This window comes from Artemia franciscana, chromosome 8 (assembly GCF_032884065.1).
Source record: "Artemia franciscana chromosome 8, ASM3288406v1, whole genome shotgun sequence".
In the NCBI taxonomy this organism is placed as follows: domain Eukaryota; kingdom Metazoa; phylum Arthropoda; class Branchiopoda; order Anostraca; family Artemiidae; genus Artemia; species Artemia franciscana.
The window spans coordinates 18,626,852-18,647,407 of record NC_088870.1 but is presented as its reverse complement, the minus strand read 5'-3'; the positions used below and the strand labels follow the sequence as shown (position 1 = coordinate 18,647,407).

Below are 20,556 nucleotides of genomic sequence, written 5' to 3'. Positions count from 1 at the left end.
GCTAATAATGCTACAAAATCAGCTCTTGTCTTTTTCTATTATCTTTGATCCAAGAAGGTAATTTCTATACCACATCCATCACTAAAAAAAACAATCAAATAAAATGGAATATTAACTAAATATTTTTTTATTAATAATAACATTTCAATTTGGAATTTTAAAATTCCTTGGCTTTCAATTCCAGTTTGTTGCGAGCTAGCGGTAACGGTCTATTCTCTGAATTTAAACAGAACATGTAAACCTCTGGGTAGATTAATGGATATTATTTTACGTTTTAGAAAGAGGTTTTAAGTTTTGTCTGGGGTTCAAAATGTTAATTTTGGTTTGTTCTTGAGCCAGAATTAAATAAGTGTAAGTTGAGATAGAGTTTTGTAGTCCATATCAGAAACGTCTATATAAAAATGCTTATGTAAGCTTTTGTTTCCTCGCGCCATGTTTTTGCTTTCTAATGGGTAGCTCCTGTCAACTAAGACAGCTGTGGTAAGTTTTGAATTTAATAGAATTTTTAAATTTCTTAAAATGCGTGACGGTTCTCTGGCCCACTTCGAAAACATTTTTCATGATAATTAACAGAGAAGTCAAAAGATTCAAAAATGAACACTTTTCCATAGGTCCAAAAGTACAACCATCTTATTTTGCCATACCTCTGCTTGTTGTTTCATTACTTGTGTTGCCATACCTCTGCTTGTGAGATCGAACAACTTTAATAGTTCTCTCTCTACTAAATAAAAAAGAAAGTTCCTTAGTGCTTTTCTTAGCAGTGAAATTGGAAAGCTATTCAACAGCAAGATAATCAATTTTGAATTAAGTAAGACAGAATTACCTTTTAACGCTGATCAATACTCCTTAAGAAGCAGATTAATGTATATTGCTTCAGTTTTCTTCGAAATAAAATTCCATAATTATGTTTTCAGTTTGTTTCAAGAATGCAGATTACGTTGAGCACTAAAGTGCTTTGATACTATCTTTAAGCAATATTCCATCTTCTTTATTTATCTTTTTTTATGAAAATATTTTTCATGGGACATACAGTTCTTAAGCTTTGAGGAATTGACAACTACAGCGTTCAATCGATGGTGAAGAAACAAAAGTGCTGCTCTCGTAATATATCAACCAAAGACTGCTGTGAAACTTTACACTGCCCTGACAAGGTACACCTAGTTTATGCTACCAAAAGCTTGTCTTTTGTTTCAATAATCCAAGCTTATGTTTTTAGGTTAGCATAACTTGCCAGAAACTTGTGCTGGTCTTAGCATGAAAGAATGAGATTAGGAGGAATAACTCTGTGAATTATAACAAACGAGCGGTGAATTACGACGCAATATCTTCTACAGTTTTTTCAAGAAGAACAAATCGCAAAGAAGTTAATGAAACAGTATAGGCCGATTTTGGTTGAAGCATCTTCTTTTATTGACAGGATAAATTTAAAAAGAAATTGAATACCCTTAGCAATTGAACATGCAAAATAATAATAAAACATGTACGGAGAGCAGACAATTATGCAGAGGCTAGAAAATCCAATGAATTTTTTATCTCTCGATTGTGGTTGATAAGAGTGATGTATGACAGGAATTTTTCTTCGATTATTCCAAGAAAAAAAATGAAACAGAGTAGGTAAGCAACTAAGTAATGTATTTGATATCAGAATCTCAAATTACATAAAACAATATATACTAAACAGTATTAGTTTCCCAGCAGCAAGAAAATTTAAAGTTGCACCGTTATAATGATAATACAGGAAATATAATGTCCCTTTAAATGTCTGATAAAAAACTTGGTACCGCTCAAATAAGTTCCACAAAAAGAAACGCTATTGCTAGAATATCAGAAAAAGACGAAAAAATCAATTAGCAGCCAACCTACTGTGATAAAAGTAATACCAAAAGACCCCTAGATAGGGTAAGGGGTAAGTCTATAGGGTTACTAATACTAGGATAGCGTCTTAGCTTATGGTTGGCCTGACTAATTATATGGGACGTTCCTAATAGGCATATAAGAGAAATTCAGTATGAATATTGATTACTTTTGATGAGCTCAGCAATGGTACAAGGCCCGAGTGCTAAGTGACTCGGTACTGGGAAGATTCAAAATAACGCTTAACGATATAATTTGAAACTAGCAGCAACTAACAAGAAATTGCTTACGCTTACCATGATCAAACAATCCTAGAGTTATCAAACATGTATCAAGGAGACAAAAAGCAACAGTTGCAATGAAAAGTTGCTTATATAGATACTAAGTAGTTGCTTTTAATAGGAGTGTCAACAATTCTTCGCTGTCCAAAAGGAATGAAATTGTGTGAGGTCATAGATTTCAAGGTATACAATTTGTCATAAAACCGTAATCTATACCAAAATTTGTCATTCCATTGATTACCCAGATGTTCAAAAATTTCTTCCACTGAAAAGGGTCATGGACACATAATACAAATTGTAAATTCGGCAATAAGCACGAAAAGAAGATTATGGATTTGAATTCCCTGTTTTACAAAGTAGTGGGATAGGCTTAAAAGCTTTGTTGTTAAAAAATTTGGCTTATAACCTTTATTGTCACCGAAGTTGCAATTTAGCCATCGAGCTTCATATAAAGGTTTTATAAACTTCTTTGTTCCAGTGAAAATTTTCAGTCTGGTTTAAGAATTAATTAAAAAGTTTTACGTTGAAAAGATTGAAAAATAAATAAAGAGCCATAGCAAAGCCTAACACGATCAGTAACAAATTATTAAAACGATCCAATTCAAGACGACCAGATTTCTCTTTCAATGTATAAACAAAACTTATAACGAACAGAAAATAAAATAAGAAGTCACATCAGGCAAAAAAATAGCAGATACTAATATAGATGAATAATTAAATCATAAACAGGCTATCGTGTGATTTACGTTTTATTGAAAACTCACGAAATAAAAGAAGTGCCTTTTCACCATTCCATGGAAAGACCTCTTTTACTTTATTCCTTGCTCCTTATATTTGTCTTGTTTTCATTTTGTTACCATGATCAAACAATATTATTTATATTATAAACAATAATTTAGATTATACTGATTCCAAATATATCGAGTTCATTAAGAATATGATGTGTATTTATTTGTTTGGTTTTTCCACTAGGGGTGGTCGTATTAAATCAGTAGCCATAGTAAGATCGAGATACAGTTCATTTGATAGAAATCAAAATTTCGAGTGTCCTTTCTAAGTGGCTAAAAAGATTGGAGGGAACCTAGCCCCCCACCCACAACCATTGTCCTCCAAAGACATCTGATCAAAATTCTAGGATAGATATTTAATTATGCCTAGTCAAAGGCCAAATAACTATATTATATTAAACTAACTTGAAGGAATATTTTCTTTTGCCATGCTCTCGTTCACTGTATAAATGTCCATGATTAACGAGTGTGGCAACAACAAATTTCTCCAAAGCCCTGTCCAGCTTAATGTGTATCATATATTACGCGCTAATCTAAGTAGCGTCGTTTCTAAATGGATGTCTTTTTTACATTGTTATTTATTTAATATGTTTGTATCATTGCTTCATATTATACGATATCTGAACTAGAAAGTTAATAATTGAGAAATGCAAAGCTAAAAAAATAGAACAAACAGTAGCTTAAGTCCATGAAAATTCATAGTCCATAAAGCATTAATCTTCTTGACTTGAAAAAATGGAAAGAAACTATCGTCTTTGAATGCAACTTCCCTCGTTTTACCTTTTCTCTACTACATCTGTCTAGCTTGAGTCCATCTTAAAGAAACTTTGGGATGTTTTCTATTGCTTTCCTAGGGTTCACAGCTTAAGGTGCTTTCAGAATATTTATGCTCAAATTCTATAATAATCCCTGGAGTTATACTTGAAGGCCATCTATTGTTCAACGCAGTCTTTTGCCTAAATTGTTAGCAACAAAATCCTCTTTCAATTTTGAAGAACACTTTTTTCTGCCCCCCCCCCCTCCCACAAGTACAATAATCACCGCGAATTGGTGCCATTGATCAATGCTAGTTCCGACTATTTTTAGCTGAAGTGCCAATATACTGTATATGATTTAAGTCTATCTTCTCTGATTTTGCTTTCTTGGTTTCTGTGATTTAGTGTTTTTCACTTTAGTCTCTGAGCTGGAATATAACTTGTAATCAATCTAGTCCTATAAATGACAATTCCGTACAAGTCTGGATTGGAAATTTTTCGTTTACCCTCGAAATTTTAAAATGAACTTTGGCATGATGGGAAATGTTTTATGCTGTTTAGAAAAATCTAAAGACATACAGTAATTAAATGTTATTTGAGCATTGCAACCTAAATTAAATTAGTGACAAGCTTTGTTAAACGTATTCTTGTAAACTCTTTGACAATCCCTATGCAATTATTGCTTCTCAGCTTCAGCTAAGATAAAAATGTAGTATCTGTTAGTATTAGCTTAATATCTAATATAGTCTCTACACGGGAGCGGAGAATATTAGGTCGATTTTAGGAAACCAAGGGAATGTCGGGGCTTGCTCCGCTACTTTAATACGTTGGCCCAGTAATGCAGTATCTCTGGCGCATCCTAGTCCAGTGGAAACCCGAAGCTCATGCCTCAAATTTGATTTTCACAATCAAGTATTTCAACTTTGATACACAATATTTTGACATACAAATACCCTAGCTGGATCGAATTCCCAATGCGTATTTTTTGAAAATAGGCTGTAATTATTAGCTACTGAAATTGAACTACATTGAACCAAGATTTGAGTAGAATGGCAAAAGCAATTACTTTTGGTCTCAGGTGGCTTGGTGGTGTGTTGTTGCGAGTAGTAATAGTAGCAATGACAAAAGCCTCCTTTGGTTATTAAATTTTAGACACTCTTCATAGAAGGAAGACAAACATGGCAGCAACAATGAAGATGGCAGATATTCTGTCTAAAAACAAATCCCTCTATTCTGTAGCCTCTAAAGAGAAGCTGGGTTACACAAAATATAGTCAAATCAAGGAGGCACACTCGTGCCTCTATAAAGAGGCGACACACGACAATGTTAAGCGATCTTCGGTTCCAGTGGTCGCAGACGGATGGGGAGGGATGCATTTCGTAGCCCAAGCTCCAACTAAGAAACCTGCAAAATTTCATCCCCCTCCAGCTTTTCCTTCATGGGGAAAATATGGCCGAAAGTTTCGACCTGTCAACCCAAGCCCCCCTTTAACGTTGTCCGATCGGGCTGAAATTCACAAGTTAAGGTCCCCTAGGGCCCAGGAGCTTATCCGCGAAATTTCAGCTTGATCCGATAACTCCTTCCCTGTTTTCCAGAAACCACGCATAGCCACTTAAAATTCATTTACTTTTTTTTCCTAGACGCCTACAGGTCACATCCGACATCGGATCTGGGTGTACGAAGACTCATTCGATGCGGAATTCTCCGAGTAAGTGCCCATGAAAGTTTCGTAGGAAAATCTTAACCCCCCGAAAGTTTCGACCCTCCACCCCCCCCCCCCCCCCCCACCCCTTTTAACGTTGTCCGATCGGGCTGAAATTCACAAGTTAAGGTCCCCTACGGCCCAGGAGCTTATCCGCGAAATTTCAGCTCGATCCGATAACTCCTTCCCTGTTTTCCAGAAACCACCCATTAGCTATTTAATTAACGGATTTCTCTCCATAAGAGCCCATGTTAATTTGAAATTTTTAAAAGCTATTGAGAAGTTATATTTACACACATGCAAGTTATTAGCTCAGTTGGTAGAGCGTGAGACTTTTAATCCTCGGGTCAAGGGTTCAAGTCCCTTACGGGCGGTTTTTTTCACAACATCGAAAAAATTTTGATAACACCTGGACAGCTTATCATTTGAGAGATAACAGAATATTAGCTTCTTATGAGCAAAAGAAACATTTCGGTCATTCTATCTATTTTTTTGCTATTTTATACAATGATTTAAAAGCGGGGGGGGGGGCGGCAGCCACCCAAGTTCCTCTCCTAATTCCTGTACGAGGAGTACAGGAATTATTAAATTACATCCACCATGGATTGTAGAAAAACGTACAGAAATAATATGAAAAAAACTTCGTTTTCTTAAAGAGTTAAAGAGGCTGTGTCCCAAAGTCGAACCTTAAAACGTACAGGAATTAGAAGAGGCAGTTGGGGGGCTGCCGCCCCCCAAACCCCCAGCTTTTAAAGACTCTTTTGTACAGGTTTTTTTTTTGGGGGGGGGGACTTCATTGTTACTAATTACTAGTTTCGGCGCAATGGTTCTCCTGTCCTCTTGTGTTTAACATTTTTCGAAGTTATTCCATTATTCATTCATTTCAATTTTTTGTTAATTAAAAGAGGGCCTTTCCGAAGCCAAGAGCTGGGGGTTAGCAAAAAAACAAAAAACCTTTACAAAAGAGTCTTTAAAAGCTGGGGGTTTGGGGGGCGGCAGCCCCCCAACTGCCTCTTCTAATTCCTGTACGTTTTAAGGTTCGACTTTGGGACACAGCCTCTTTAACTCTTTAAGAATTAAATAAAAAAAAACTAATTTTTTTAGCTGAAAGTAAGGAGCGACATTAAAACTTAAAACGAACAGAAATTACTCCGTATATGAAATGGGTTGTCCCCTCCGCACTCCCTCGCTCTTTACGCTAAAGCTTTTAATTGTTTTTAAAAGTAGAATTGTGGCAAAAAGTCAAACTTTAGCGTAAAGAGCGAGGGATTGTGGAGGGGACAACCCATTTCATATACGGAGTAATTTCTGTTCGTTTTAAGTTTTAATGTCGCTCCTTACTTTCAGCTAAAAAAATTAGTTTTTTTTTATTTAATTTCTGAACGTTTTTGAATTAATGCATGTTTGGTTTTGGCTCTCCGCACATAAATTATTAAAATGAAATTTGCATATTAATTCCTTTTTTTGGCTCAATGGCTTTCTCTTAGTTTTGATCAGATGATTTTGAGAAATAAGGGGTGAGGAAGGAGGCCTAGTTGCCCTGTAATTTTTCGGTTACTTAAAACGGCAACTAGAACTTTTAATTTTAACGAACGTTTTTATTAGTAAAAAATATGCGTAACTTAAGAATTAACTTACGTAACAAACTTTCATAACCTTATATTTTTATTATGTATACGAGGGGGTTTGTACCCTCGTTAATACCTCGCTCTTTACACTAAATCGTAAGTTTTGTCCCAATTCTTTAAGAATGACCCCTGAATCAGAAAGGCCGTAGAATAAATAGTTGAAATTACTAAAAATACTTTAGCATAAAGAGCAAGGTATTTATCTCCTCCTAAATACCTCGCTCTTTATGCTAAAGTATTTTTAGAACCCCTCATATGCGTAATAATCTCTGTTCGTTTTAAGTTTCAATGCTACTTCTTCCTTTCATTTGAAAAAACGTGTTCATGTTTATTTTTCATTGTTTTCTTATAGTAATGCTAGAGAATCCTGCGCCCTTTTCAATGAATTTTTCTTCCCCCATGACAGATTCCTCCAAGGAAAGATCCTCCAACATAGCCCCCTCTCCTCAGCCCCACCCCCAAATAAAATAAAATCCCCCTGAAAACGTCTGTACACTTCCCAATAACCATTACTATATGTAAACACTGGTCAAAGTTTTTAACTTGCAGCCCCTCCCCCAGGGATTGTGGGGGAGTAAGTCATCCCCAAAGACATAGTTATTATGGTTTTCGACTATGCTGAACAAAATGGCAATCTCAAAATTTTGATCCGTTGACTTTGGGAAAAAAAATGAGCGTGGGAGGGGGCCTAGATGCCCTCCAATTTTTTTTGTCACTTAAAAAGGGCACTAGAACTTTTCATTTCCGTTAGAATGAGCCCTCTTGCGACATTCTAGGACCACTTGGTCGATACGATGACCCCTGGGAAAAAAAAAACAAAAAAAAAACAAACAAATAAACACGCACCCGTGATTTGTCTTCTGGCAAAAAATACAAAATTCCACATTTTTGTAGATAGGAGCTTGAAACTTCTACAGTAGGGTTCTCTGATACGCTGAATCTGATGGTGTCATTTTCGGTAAGATCCTACGACTTTTAGGGGGTGTTTCCCCCTATTTTCATAAATAAGGCAAATTTTCTCAGGCTCGTAACTTTTGATGGGTAGGACTAAACTTGATGAAACTTATATATTTAAAATCAGCATTAAAATGCGATTCTTTTGATGTAGCTATTGATATCAAAATTCAATTCTTTAGAGTTTTGGTTACTATTGAGCCGGGTCGCTCCTTACTACAGTTCGTTACCACGAACTGTTTGAAACGAAGTTTTTTTCATATTATATACAATGATACAATAAATGAGATGCGAATGAATAATGTAAAAATGCATAGAACACATCCCTTGATAAGGCAAGAGACATTCCAAGTGATACAGTAAACCTACATTACGGTTTTTCTTTAGCTCTGCAAGAAGAAGATTTCTTCAGTGTTTTCTAGAGGCATTGACTGGAGACAGTCTCATGTACTCCTTTGACTGATCCTGTATTAAATAAGTTGTCCAAAAAATATGATTCAATTCGAAATTTCACGGGTATAATGGAAGAAATATTGAGATTGATAAGCCATGTTTTACGAATGAAGCATGACACACAGCCAAAGATTGTGCTGTTCGGTCCTCCATCTAGGACCAAACGCAAAGCAGGCTGTCCCTGAAAGGGCTCGAAAGAGGCTAGAAGGAGGGATCTAAAGGACATTAAAATTTCGTCAAAGTGGATAAAGAGACAAGGTTTGAAGAGATTGGAGCGGAGGAGTATGCGCAGTTGTGTTGGCCTTCGACGTCTTGGTGCTGCAATTAGTTGTTAGCAGTAGTTCAAAATAAAAAAATAAGCATGGACACGTTATAACGATGGCTTAGAAAAAAATCCAGTTTTTTAGTTATTGGTTCTTACTTACCTTAATACTTTATTATTATTACCTAATATATTTATTATTTTATATAAATATTATATAATATTATTACCTTTATACTTACTTAATAATAAAAATATTATATAAATGTTTATATAAATATTATTATATTATAATATTAAATAGTAATAAGAGACTTGTATAAATATTATTACCATTAATAATAAAAAATCCAGTTTTTTAGTTATTGGCTCCTAAATAAAATATAAATACAAACCAATATATGCCTGTATGTCCTATATGCATTACTACACTGCTCGTCCGATCGCCGATAAACTTCAAGATGTTGAGTACATTCTTGCAAAGGGTCTAGGCATAAAATCTTCCTCTCCCCAATGCCCTTTTGATCTTTCAAACACTGTTCGCAGAACAACACCCGACGGGTAAGTTAATAATCCTAGCCCAATATTTCAAATACTTTAAAATTTAAAAACTAGTTATTTTAACCAATGAGAGGGTTTCTTATTTTAACCAATAGAAATTGAGAACTTCATTTTTCAATTTTACGACCTTTAATACAATTTTGTTCGATTCCCCCTCCCCTTTTTTGCACTTCCTTTTTCAAGATCGGTTTAATCTCGAGTTTTAATTTAGATTCAATTTCAAATCCGCAACTCTGCACGCTTTTCCGCAACTCCGCAACCATAATTATGAAACATACCATCAAATGTACAATTTTGAATGGCAAATTCAATGGGAGAGATATTATGTTACCATGTATTCCAAAAGGTCCCAACAGACATACCTTTTAAATATCAACATTTACAGTTTCTGGCGCGACTGTAAGACGTTTACAGCTGCGGGAGGGTAGCAGAAGACTTCAGAAAAATCGTCATTCTCAAAAGCTACAGCTTGTTAAGACATTTCTCAGGCTTAAGAGGACAGTAAAAAGGTGAGCAATTCAATGATTGATGAAAGCCTTTCTTGAGACGTAAAAATCAGTCAAAAGCTGCAAATAGACCGAGTTATATTTAAAAAATAGACATATAAATACACTATGCAGTAACTTGTACTATTTTTCTATGTTTCACTTGAAGTCCATAAAAAAAACATTGTTTAATAGACAGAAAACCAGATAATGATAATTAATAAAAATTCACATTTTGGCTAAAGCCAGAGTTGTACAATTAATTAGCACAATTTCATACACAATTCAAAGTAAACAAAAGGTGATACATCTTACGAATAAAGTGAGGGACCGATAGGCATGTTCGCAGTAAACATTGAAATTAGCAACATATGTACAGTGTTTCAATTGCTAGTTATGCGGCGTACGGTTTTTGTAATTAGACAGGTAACAAAGAAGAAGAAAAGTATTATAGTTCCAGTCTTTCCTTTAAATGGTTGGATTATTGCAGGGCTAGGATTTGAACTAGATAAATTCTGGAATAATACAAGCTATATTTTTAGTCTGAGTTTTTATACCCCTTTTTGGTAATTTGTACATTTTAATCCGGAATTGTTTGTTGATTTTGACCAAAAACACTTTCAGGGGCTTAACGACTGTTGATGTCAAGATGTTGTACTGTTTCTCTTCTTTTTTGGCGTTAAATGTAAAATTTTGGCATTAAATTAAATGTGTTCGCTTCATTAATACTATAAGATTTGGATAAAGAAACTTAATCTTTATTAGAACGGGCATGAATCCAAAACTGAATTATCGCATATGGAATTTCTATTTTTAGAACAAACATAAGCCTTGTTTGATCTACACTATTTTGTCGAGAAAACACAGATAAGACCAACAACTAGCGCTGTATTTGGATAGTTTGACCAACAGAGGAAGGAAAGTCAAAGATTAGGTTTTCGCAAGAGTTTCAAACAGCTCATCACATGGCACAAAGGAACCTAGTTCAGTAGCACTTTGGGTAAAAAATCACAGTCTTTCCCTATTTATTTATTTTAATACATTGGCAATGCAAATGTCTCCCATTAATCAGATTGTAGCATATTTGGGAAAATTTAAATAATTATTTTAGCTTTGAGGTTAAGTAAAATATCCCAACTGTAGTGACAAATCGAAATATTTGATATTCGCAATTGATATTTAATTTGTTTCTTGCAAAAGAAGTGGCGTTTCTCCATTGAAAGAGATAAGTCTGAAAAACGGACTATAGACATGATCTCAAATTGAACGCACAATCTATTGTCTCAATAAACGTTATGAAATTCACACACGAATATAAGCCAGTGGTCTCTATTGGAGAGGGATTGTTCCACCAAGATTTTTTCCCCCTCCCCCATATTTGGAAATAAACCTTATTCTGGCATTTTGATTGAAAAAGTAACTTTTTTGGCACTATCGTTGTTGTTTTTTGCCATTCCCCTATTTTGAAAAAAAATATTTTTGCCCCTCCCCCTAATTCCAATCAATTGACCCCCCTGATACAAATATTCTGATTATTTCAGTAGGAGAAACAATCATAAGCCCTAATTAGCATTTTTTGCTAGGGGGTAGTAAGAACACTTAATTACAATCCAATTAAGAACACTAGAACACTTAATTACAGTCCAAGAACACTTAATTACAATCCAAGCAACCTGCATGTCAGCAAAAATGCCGTAATATATCATATTTCATGATTAAATTAAGACATTAAAAAAATTTATTAAACAAAAAAGACTATTGAAGTTTATTTTGAGATAACCAGTAGAAAATAAAGATTTCCGCTATGTTGTCATTCAATTTTTTTTGCAAGACTAAATAGGCTTCAATCTGCGAAAATTTGTCGTTATTTCAACTTTGTCAACGAAAATATAAAAAAAGAAATTTTTCAGTGAAAATATCCCAAAAAGTTATTCTACAAGCCCAGGGAGTTACACGGTCATTTCCCTCTAATTGACACCAACAGAACTGAACTGATTCAAAATGAAATCATTTATTATATTATGGAAAACAGCTCTTCCGTCTCTTGAACCAGTGCTTCATTTTTAGAGTTGTGCCTCTTCCATAAAACGTGTAAAATATGTGAAAGAGCTAACACGAAAAGTTGGTAGGAAGAAAGAGTTCATTGGATTTTGGCTCTCTAAGATCTAAATACAGTTTGTGCAATTCTTACGTATAGAGTTAGAGAGACTTTTCATAGCTATCTACCTAGCTCAAGTGATTGTCACGCCAGGGAAAATACTATATATCTTTTTGATCGCTCCTTTTTTGAAGGACCATATGCTCCAATACTTTCTTTTGAATTAGAAAGTTCGGACTGCAACTGCTAAAAAATATCACTCAATATCTATTTTATTTTGGACAGGCAGTTTAAGAGTGAACACTCTTAAACTGAATTTTACTTCTTTACGAATCATTCTTTACCGAATTTTACATTGTTTACCGAATTGTTTACCGAATTGTTTACCGTGATTTTACATTGAACTGATTACCGAATTTTACATTATTTACCGTGAACATTCTTTACCGAATTTTACAGAGTTGATATTGCTGATGATTTATTTATTAATCATTTTATTTTCATTATGTACCTGCTATTTTTCATATTCAAGTCATTCAGTCTCTAATTGCAAATATTTTCAAAAAAGATAAAAAGAAAATTTAGCGCAAAGGATATTTTGGCATATCAATCTAGTAACAGGTATATGGCCAAAACAATTCCAACAACGCAATTGAGTTTATTCAAGGACAAAAATCAATTAACCTAGAGGTCATAGTATTCTAACAACGTAAAATTTTTTATAAATTCATATGCTGTGATCAAAACTGGATCACTTACTTTCAAATATAGTTTTACAAGCGTAACAAATACTTTCCAGACCATTTCGAAATAAGAAATATGATAGCCATTAGGAAATAGCTAAGAAAAATATACTAAAACAACAAGGAATTAAGACTTCCCATTTCTGTTTTAGTATAAATATAAACTAAATGCCAAAGTTGGCAAAAAAACCTTTAAAAACGCGTCAGAAATATGCTTATATGCATATCGTTATATGCATCACGTTATTACAAGTGGGACAAAATTTACAGGGGGAGGGGGTCAAACCCCGTACTCCCTCCCCCTAGATACGACCTTGCCTTCCCTATTTTTTTACTAAAAAAACTTTAAGACTGTGCACATTTTATCAGAGTGGATACTCGTAGTATTCACTATATGAACTAATCAAAGACCAATTTTAGCGCTATTTGAGAAGATTCAGTGCTTTTTATTTTGCTTTCCTTACATAACTGTTCCTACAGGTAACTGTTCCCTCCCCCCTGCAGGTATGAATTAGCCAATACAACCCAGACAATTAGAATTAGAAATTATTAATTAGAAATTGATTATATTAATTAGAAATTAATTATATTAATTATTTAAATGTTTATTAGAAAAGAAATAACAAACAAGCATAAGCAACACCGTTTTAGCTAATAAACTTTGGAAACTAATCCATAAATAAAACTTCTGGACTTGGTTCGCTACACCCTCTAAGTCAATCATTATTTGTCTCTGATTTTCTATTACTTCCATTTAAAGACCAGCCATTTTTTTGGTTACAGCAGCCAACATTTAGTTGTGTTTCTTTCGCGCTAATGACATTACTTTTGATTGAATAATCAGATTATAGTAAGTAAAAGCAAGCGTAAAAAAAAATAATAATAAAATAATGAAACGATAATCAGTTAGATGACAAACCACGGTTCCAGGAATTTAATTAAGTTTCTTAAAAATGTATTAGCTCTATAGGCATGTCAAATTCATGTGCCATTATGGACTGTATCAACTGTGCCATATCAAGTAGTGAATTAAAAACATTAAAAAAAAAAAAAGAAAAAAAGCTACCGATCGTAGGGAACCATTAGATAATAATAAAATCCAAGCAATGTATTTAGTAAATATGTTTAAAGTTTCAGTTCTAGAGTCTAATATTGAAACAAGTTTATACGACCAATTGAAATAAAAAAAGAAGATAAGAGCCGAAGTTCCGTTTAAAGTAAGAGAAAAGGGCATAAGAGAAACTTGATAAAGAGGCAGTAGATAAAGAGCAGTATAGACAGGATAAAAGCTAAATGGCAATATAGAAAACAACCTTCTAGAAAATAAGCAGGAGATTAACAGGATCATCATAGAAAAAGATAACAGAGGAATTCTTAATAAACTTATAAATTGTTACGTCATTTTTCTTCAATAAAACTTCTGGCTAATATAATACGCCAAAAAGAATCCCTAGTAGGATTCAAGATAATATCTTTATACATCCCTTAAAGCACATTTCCAAAGGAATAGGCTACACAAATCACTTTTGTATTGATTAGAACCAGCTAGTATTCACCATAGGCTTCAGCACCAGTAAATATTACATCTACCCAGATTCTCATAGACTCAGCACTGGGTGCCATTAGATTGAAAAGTCTGGGTTGAGTCTTCACACAGAAAGTCAACTTAGGTTGGGCTGATTTTGAAGAGTTCAGATGATCCACATAAACCTCTTCAACAGCCTGAAAAAGACATAATAAATTCCAATAAATGAGTACATTGTTTCATTACTTTTTAAATTAATATCCACTGTTCTAAAATATGAACTTAGAAGGTTCAATTTCTTTTAGGAATTGCTCGAGTATGATTACAGAACGTACGAGCAAACATACAGCTCACGATCGACCTACGTTCGACGCAAAAATTCCAGCGTCATGACAAAAAAAAAAGAGAGAGAGAGAGAGAGAGAGAGAGAGAGAGAGGAGAGAGAGAGAGAGAGGAGAGAGAGAGAGAGAGAGAGAGAGAGAGAGAGAGAGAGAGAGAGAGAGAGAGAGAGAGAGAGAGAGAGAGTATTACAGAATAAAGAAGTAAAAATGATAGCTACAATTTTTTTTTTTTGGGGGGGGTTCACGAAATGGATAATATACTGTCAGGAAACAGGTTGCTTTTTCTTTTTGTGGAGAAGGAAAATCACGCTATTCTGTTTTATAAGAACCCCAAACATTCTGTAATAGGTGCCACAAAATAACCGAGTTTTATGGACAATGTTCTGAAATTTGTGGATCTTATGACTGACCAACACTTTAGACAGAGAGCAGAACGGTAACGTGAGAAACTATTGCAGTTCAAATTCAAAATATAATGCATGTTTATCAGGGTTTGGACAGTTTCACTGTCTGACAATGCTGTTAAATTTAATTCCCATGACCAAGGACCCATTTTCCTTCCCCCATTCAAGATCTGGAGAATTGGATCTTCTTCCTTTTTTGAATATAATGATCCTGTAATATTCTGATTCTCTGAGGTTCTTTGGAACCTCAGAGGATCTTTGGTTCTTTGTAATATTCTAAATTCCCTCTTTTTGGACAGTTTAATTATCCCCACTTCTTAAGCAAATTAAACTCAATATAGGGGTTGGCGCAACTGAATGAAAAGAGGAGCCAACTCCACAAATGAAAAAAGACAACTCATTGTTCAAAGCAATGGATACAGTTGACCATAGCTACCTGAATACTAACAAAAAGAAGAAGAAAAAACCCATCAATATTTTTTCTTACACGAGTGTTAGCATAGAAAAAAAAATCAGAAAACTCGTGTTTCGTTTTTAATAGAATAATTCGCGGCAACATGCACTAAAATTCACAGCGTACAACTAGTCCTATACTTGGCTTATGTTAGGTTTGATACATCATTTTAACCTTCACTTTAAGCAATCAACAGATATATTTGAACAATCTCCTCAGGGAGGCCGTTCAATTGGATTTGTAGCACGGTACAAGGTTGTCTCTCCATTACAAAATTCGAAGCCTTTTTTCTTACAGTTAGTGGAAAACAACTACGTTACTACGTCCTTGTCGTGTCACCTTCATAAACAATGGCGCAAAGATAGAAGGGCCAAGATAACAGAAGGAAAAATAAGCAAATAAGATAATAACCTGAAATCCAACGCTTGTTCTGAGCCGGTGCTCACTCTTATCCGCATAATAAGAAAAAGTTCGACTCTCTCTGTCGAAGACAAACCATCTCTTCTGCCATTTTCTTATCCGCTGACCACACTTAAACAGATAACCCCTTGCAGAAGTGGATGTGACGGTTATATGAGTGCACAGCTCTAGCTGATGTCCAGCCGATTCGATATGGGCTCTAAGATCGAATTCATCGTTCCGAATAGGAAGGTAGCGAGTCAAGGGTCTTTGCTAAAAAAGATAAAACCAAAAGTTTAGGTCAAGAACGACTAAAAAATTGTCTTTTGACTAATGGAATGGATTGCAATGTATCTTACTTTATCTACAACATTTACGAAAAACGATTTGACAAAATCATAACAAAACACCTCCATACATTTATAAAATAGGAACTAGATTAACTGAAAATAGGTTGAAGACAGGGGTAAAAAAAAGGATCAAAAAACTTAGGCGAGTTGATTATTTTTTGTCTTAATTCTAAAATGCCAGATACTACTACTACCACTAAACACTCACTGCAACACCAAGGGGTCTGTTGCCAACACAGCTACGCACACTCTTCCTCCATACTAACCTATTAAAGCCCCCCTCTGTACACCCTCCCAAGAAGTTCACATTTTACTTAAATCTTTTCCTACGGCATCCTCCCACCCCCATTACACTATATATGCACTCTCAGATACAACAGGATAGAAAAAATCTGAGTACCTACTTTTCCTTTACATCATAAACATCAACAGTGTTAAAATAACAGGTGAATGCATCAGCGTATTATAATTAATCAGAAAATGGACTCTGGCTTACTAAACCCCATTAGATAGAATGTATTAATCAGAACTAGGATAATATAGATGTCAGATACGCGACATATATGACATTAATTTTCCAATTCAAAATTTAAACACAGTACTTTATGTTTTCTGTTCCAAAATCGTATTTCAATTGAATTTTAAAGCCAACCTAGCGTTTTTAGTTTTATACAAGAGCATCTAAAGCTTCTATATTCTTGCTCAAAATGTCTAATTATACTTGCAAATTCTTTTTAAATGAATTCTTCAAAACAAACCTTACAGAATCATAATATTACAGGACTATTATTTCTCTTCTCGCAGAGATGATAAGGAACTCGTTGGGTCTTTATTCAAAACTAGAAGAAGACCCCATTCTCCAGATCCTGAATGGGGAAAGGGAAGGGGGTCCTTGGTCGTGGGAATTAAATCTAACAGCCTTGTCAGACAGTAAAATTACCTTCTTTGGGGCCACTTCTCTGGCCTGGCTTTAGTCAATACGTTTTAATTTACGACCAGCATTAAACACACACACACAAAAAAAAACCTACACTCAATTAAACATACTTTTGATAGATATTAGTAAACAGTTGGAGCAGAAAATAATAATGAAAACGGTGTTTAAATTCACTTTAGCCATGGAAATTCAGGCTTTAAGCCAACATGAGATTTTCAGGCAATAATATCGACAGTATCTGTTGTCATTTCATCTTCAGGCTTGTTAAATTCGAAAATGTGCACCAAACAGAAAGATGAAAATAAACCAAAGCTAAGCTACTAATAAAATAAACCCAAAAACCAAAGAAGCCTGCATCAATTCAACGTGATGAGACGTTTCAGAAGTCGTCATCGTAACTACTTTCCATTATGACTTTGTTGGGGCAGGATTTCGCTTGGTATCTTGGGAAACAGGAGCCACAAGTCTTATTCCCTCAAAGAAGATGTCATATGAAGGATGATCAAAGATGTGGTTGGCAAAGAGGGCAGGAAATTTGTCATCGTCATTAAGTTTCCTTCTATTCAACCAGGTGTCAACTGATAGCTGGTTCATGCAAACTCTGATTAGGGGGGCTCGCAGTGAGACCAGTATAAGACCCCCCTCGAAATTAATGAAATTTCATACACACTTGGATGATCACTTGTAACATTATCTTCGACCTTACTAAGGTGAGAGGAGGTAAGGTGCTTGAGGGGAAGTTAACTCGATACCATATATTGAGGGCTTACGTCTAAGCATATCTGTAATATCCATAATATATGATAACTCGAGACACTTTTCACGCAATGCCTTATTACATCTTTGGCTTGTATTATTCAGCCTTCTTTATATTTCCCTTTCGATTATTGGGAGAGAATCACGAAAATAACATGATACATATTGGGATGAAATTATTCCTTGAAAATCACATCTTAAAGCCCGAATTTACACAGCTAAAGCGAACTAAAATACCACCCTAACCATGCTGAATAATCAGGCTGGCCTTAGACAGTATGTAAAGCATAATGTTAGATATACTTTCGTCAGCTATTAGTACATCAGTCAAACTTCAAATACAGCCTGTAAATCTGTGAATCTTATATACAACTTCACATCGTTTTAAGCTTTGGTGCAGTTCGACAGTCAGAGCTATTTCAATAGGAAAATATCAGATACAAATCATTAGTAACCGGAGAATAGAACGAGAAACAAAACTCTAAGTTCTTAGTAATAGGCTATTACAAAAAAAGAACTATCGAAATTTCAAACTTTAATAGTTTCTTTCTCCTTTAGACAGATGATGTCAGATTGCTCGCAACTGTTCGATTTCTACCATCTCAACCAACACGAACGCAGGTGTAGGGGGGGGGGGAGGCAGCCAATAAACCTCGAAATTTTTTCGATTTTTAGTACTTGCTACCTCTACCACGACTAAAGAATAGAATCTACGGAACCAAAGGGCGCTATTATATCGTACGAGCAAAACACACAAATACACTATAGAGACAATAAAAATATAACCAAATAACTCTGGGGATTAAACATAAACTCAACTACATTCGTTATTGCTTCAAAATTAAAACACCACTGTTATTTTTAAAGTTAAAAGTAATATTAAAAGTTTCCAAGAATGTCTAATTTATTTTATAAGAGTATACACTTAGTCAATATACTTTCTAGTTTGTCAGCTAATCTTCGTTGCTGCATAAAAAAGGCTTTAGAATACCTGAAATTTTTGTTTTTCATGTTCAGAATACGTTTTTCGCAAAGCCATGAAATAAAAATAAGGCATTCTTATTTCCAATGCACGAACTAATTATAGGTGATTAACTCGATCTTATTTCAGTCACAACATATGATTCTTTACAATCGCCGACATTCAATAGCATATTATAAGTTCTAAATTTTCAATTATAAATTTTCACAATTTCCAGTTGTAATTATCTAAGAAAAAGCAAAATAACCGGAATAAATGTTCTCCATCTCAGAAAGAACATTTTTAATGCATGAAAGAAGATATATATTAAAAAGGATCTGCCGCATCTGAATAGACTTCACAAAAATAAAAACACTAGTCAAGCGCCCTTAGGCTGAAGGTAGTCGAGCTAATCAAGCATCCGAATTGCTATTCAAACACAATTTCTCCCCATTTTTCTGTCATTACTACGATCTGCTTAACTTCGGGAAAATTATCATAGCCTTGTCCCAAGTTGATTATTCTACATATCCATGTGTATAACTAAGTTTGCAATTCTTTACAATCGCCGACATTCAATATAATGCATATTATAAGTTCTAAATTTTCAATTATAAATTTTCACAATTTCCAGTTGTAATTATCTAAGAAAAAGCAAAATAACCGAAATAAATTACAAACAAGCTTGTCTATACCGTTCGAAAAATAGTTTATAATTAAGACGTTCTCGAAAAGCTTCAATTACTTTATTGATTCTCACCTGTCACCCATGCAATATTTTGATTTCTAATAAAACTCTCACAAACCTTTTCCTTGTTCAGAATTAAAATAGTGTTTGATTTTGTTTTTGTGTGTTTCTTACGTATTTTATTCAGCTAACTGATTAAGCCTGTTCTACATTAATGCTTTGTTTCGTTTGTTGAATTTTTCTTTTGTAATTTCATTTGTGAAATTTATATATTCCTCAAATTTGAGGGAAATAAGTAAAATAAAATTCCAACTTGTAGTTGAAATCGGCAGCCCCCTACAAGAACCAAAATTAACCAACTTAACCAACTACAAGAACCAAAATTAATATTCAACAAAACTGCAATAAAGGAAGATAAATAATCCATCAAATTCTAGAAATTTTTACAAGAATATTTGAATTAGCATATAACATTTTCGCCTTCTCAAAAACCCCGTATAAAATGACAATTTATGGAACAGAACGGATAAAGTTCTTTTCAGAAATGTCAGTATGTTAATATCAAATCGTTCTGGTGATTCACATGCCTTTGGATACTAAGACATCCGCACTTCTGCGTCACCTATACTTTGTTATCTCGGTTGGGTGTTTGTTTATATTTGTTTGAAACTTGTGAGTCATTGCTATTTTTTTCTATATCATTTTTTAATGGCATTAGCGACAACATGTTTTCGCAGCCACTTAGACTTTTTACTTGCATTGTGGTTTTTTACATGCCTTTTTTAGGTTCAAAAGTCAAAGAAGTTACATTTAAAATTGGCAAAAACGAAAACATTCATTTCTTAAATTGTTTCGAGAAGAAGAAAAACGGTTTCAATTTTTTTACGAAAAAAAAACATATGAAAGACGTGACTTAAGTATGTTTCGTGCTTTAAGTTTTCTTCTGATCTTATTAATCTATGATTCAGTCTTAAATGATTTGCCACCTCAGAAAGAACATTTTTAATGCATGAAAGAAAATATATATTAAAAAGGATCTGCCGCATCTGAATAGACTTCACAAAAATAAAAACACTAGTCAAGCGCCCTTAGGCTGAAGGTAGTCGAGCTAATCAAGCATCGGAATTGGTATTCAAACACAATTTCTTCCCATTTTTCTGTCATTACTACGATCTGC

The 20,556-nt window shown here is 34.3% G+C and overlaps 1 protein-coding gene and 1 non-coding gene across 2 annotated transcripts in view; one reads left to right on the top strand and one right to left on the bottom strand.

The window, feature by feature from the left end:
• Nucleotides 1-4,356: 4,356 nt before the first annotated feature.
• LOC136030733 (U2 spliceosomal RNA) lies at nucleotides 4,357-4,546 on the top strand. The gene has a single exon (XR_010618354.1). It is a non-coding gene; the product is annotated as a U2 spliceosomal RNA (small nuclear RNA).
• A 5,259-nt stretch (nucleotides 4,547-9,805) lies between these two features.
• Nucleotides 9,806-20,556, bottom strand: part of LOC136030088 (pleckstrin homology-like domain family B member 2) — a 116,703-nt gene continuing 105,952 nt past the window's right edge. The window contains exons 13-14 of the mRNA XM_065708753.1: nucleotides 15,700-15,960; nucleotides 9,806-14,286 (exon numbers count right to left, since the gene is read on the bottom strand). Of these exons, the coding sequence (XP_065564825.1) occupies nucleotides 14,110-14,286; nucleotides 15,700-15,960 (438 nt within the window). The 3' untranslated portion in view covers nucleotides 9,806-14,109. The remainder of the gene's footprint in view (nucleotides 14,287-15,699; nucleotides 15,961-20,556) is intronic.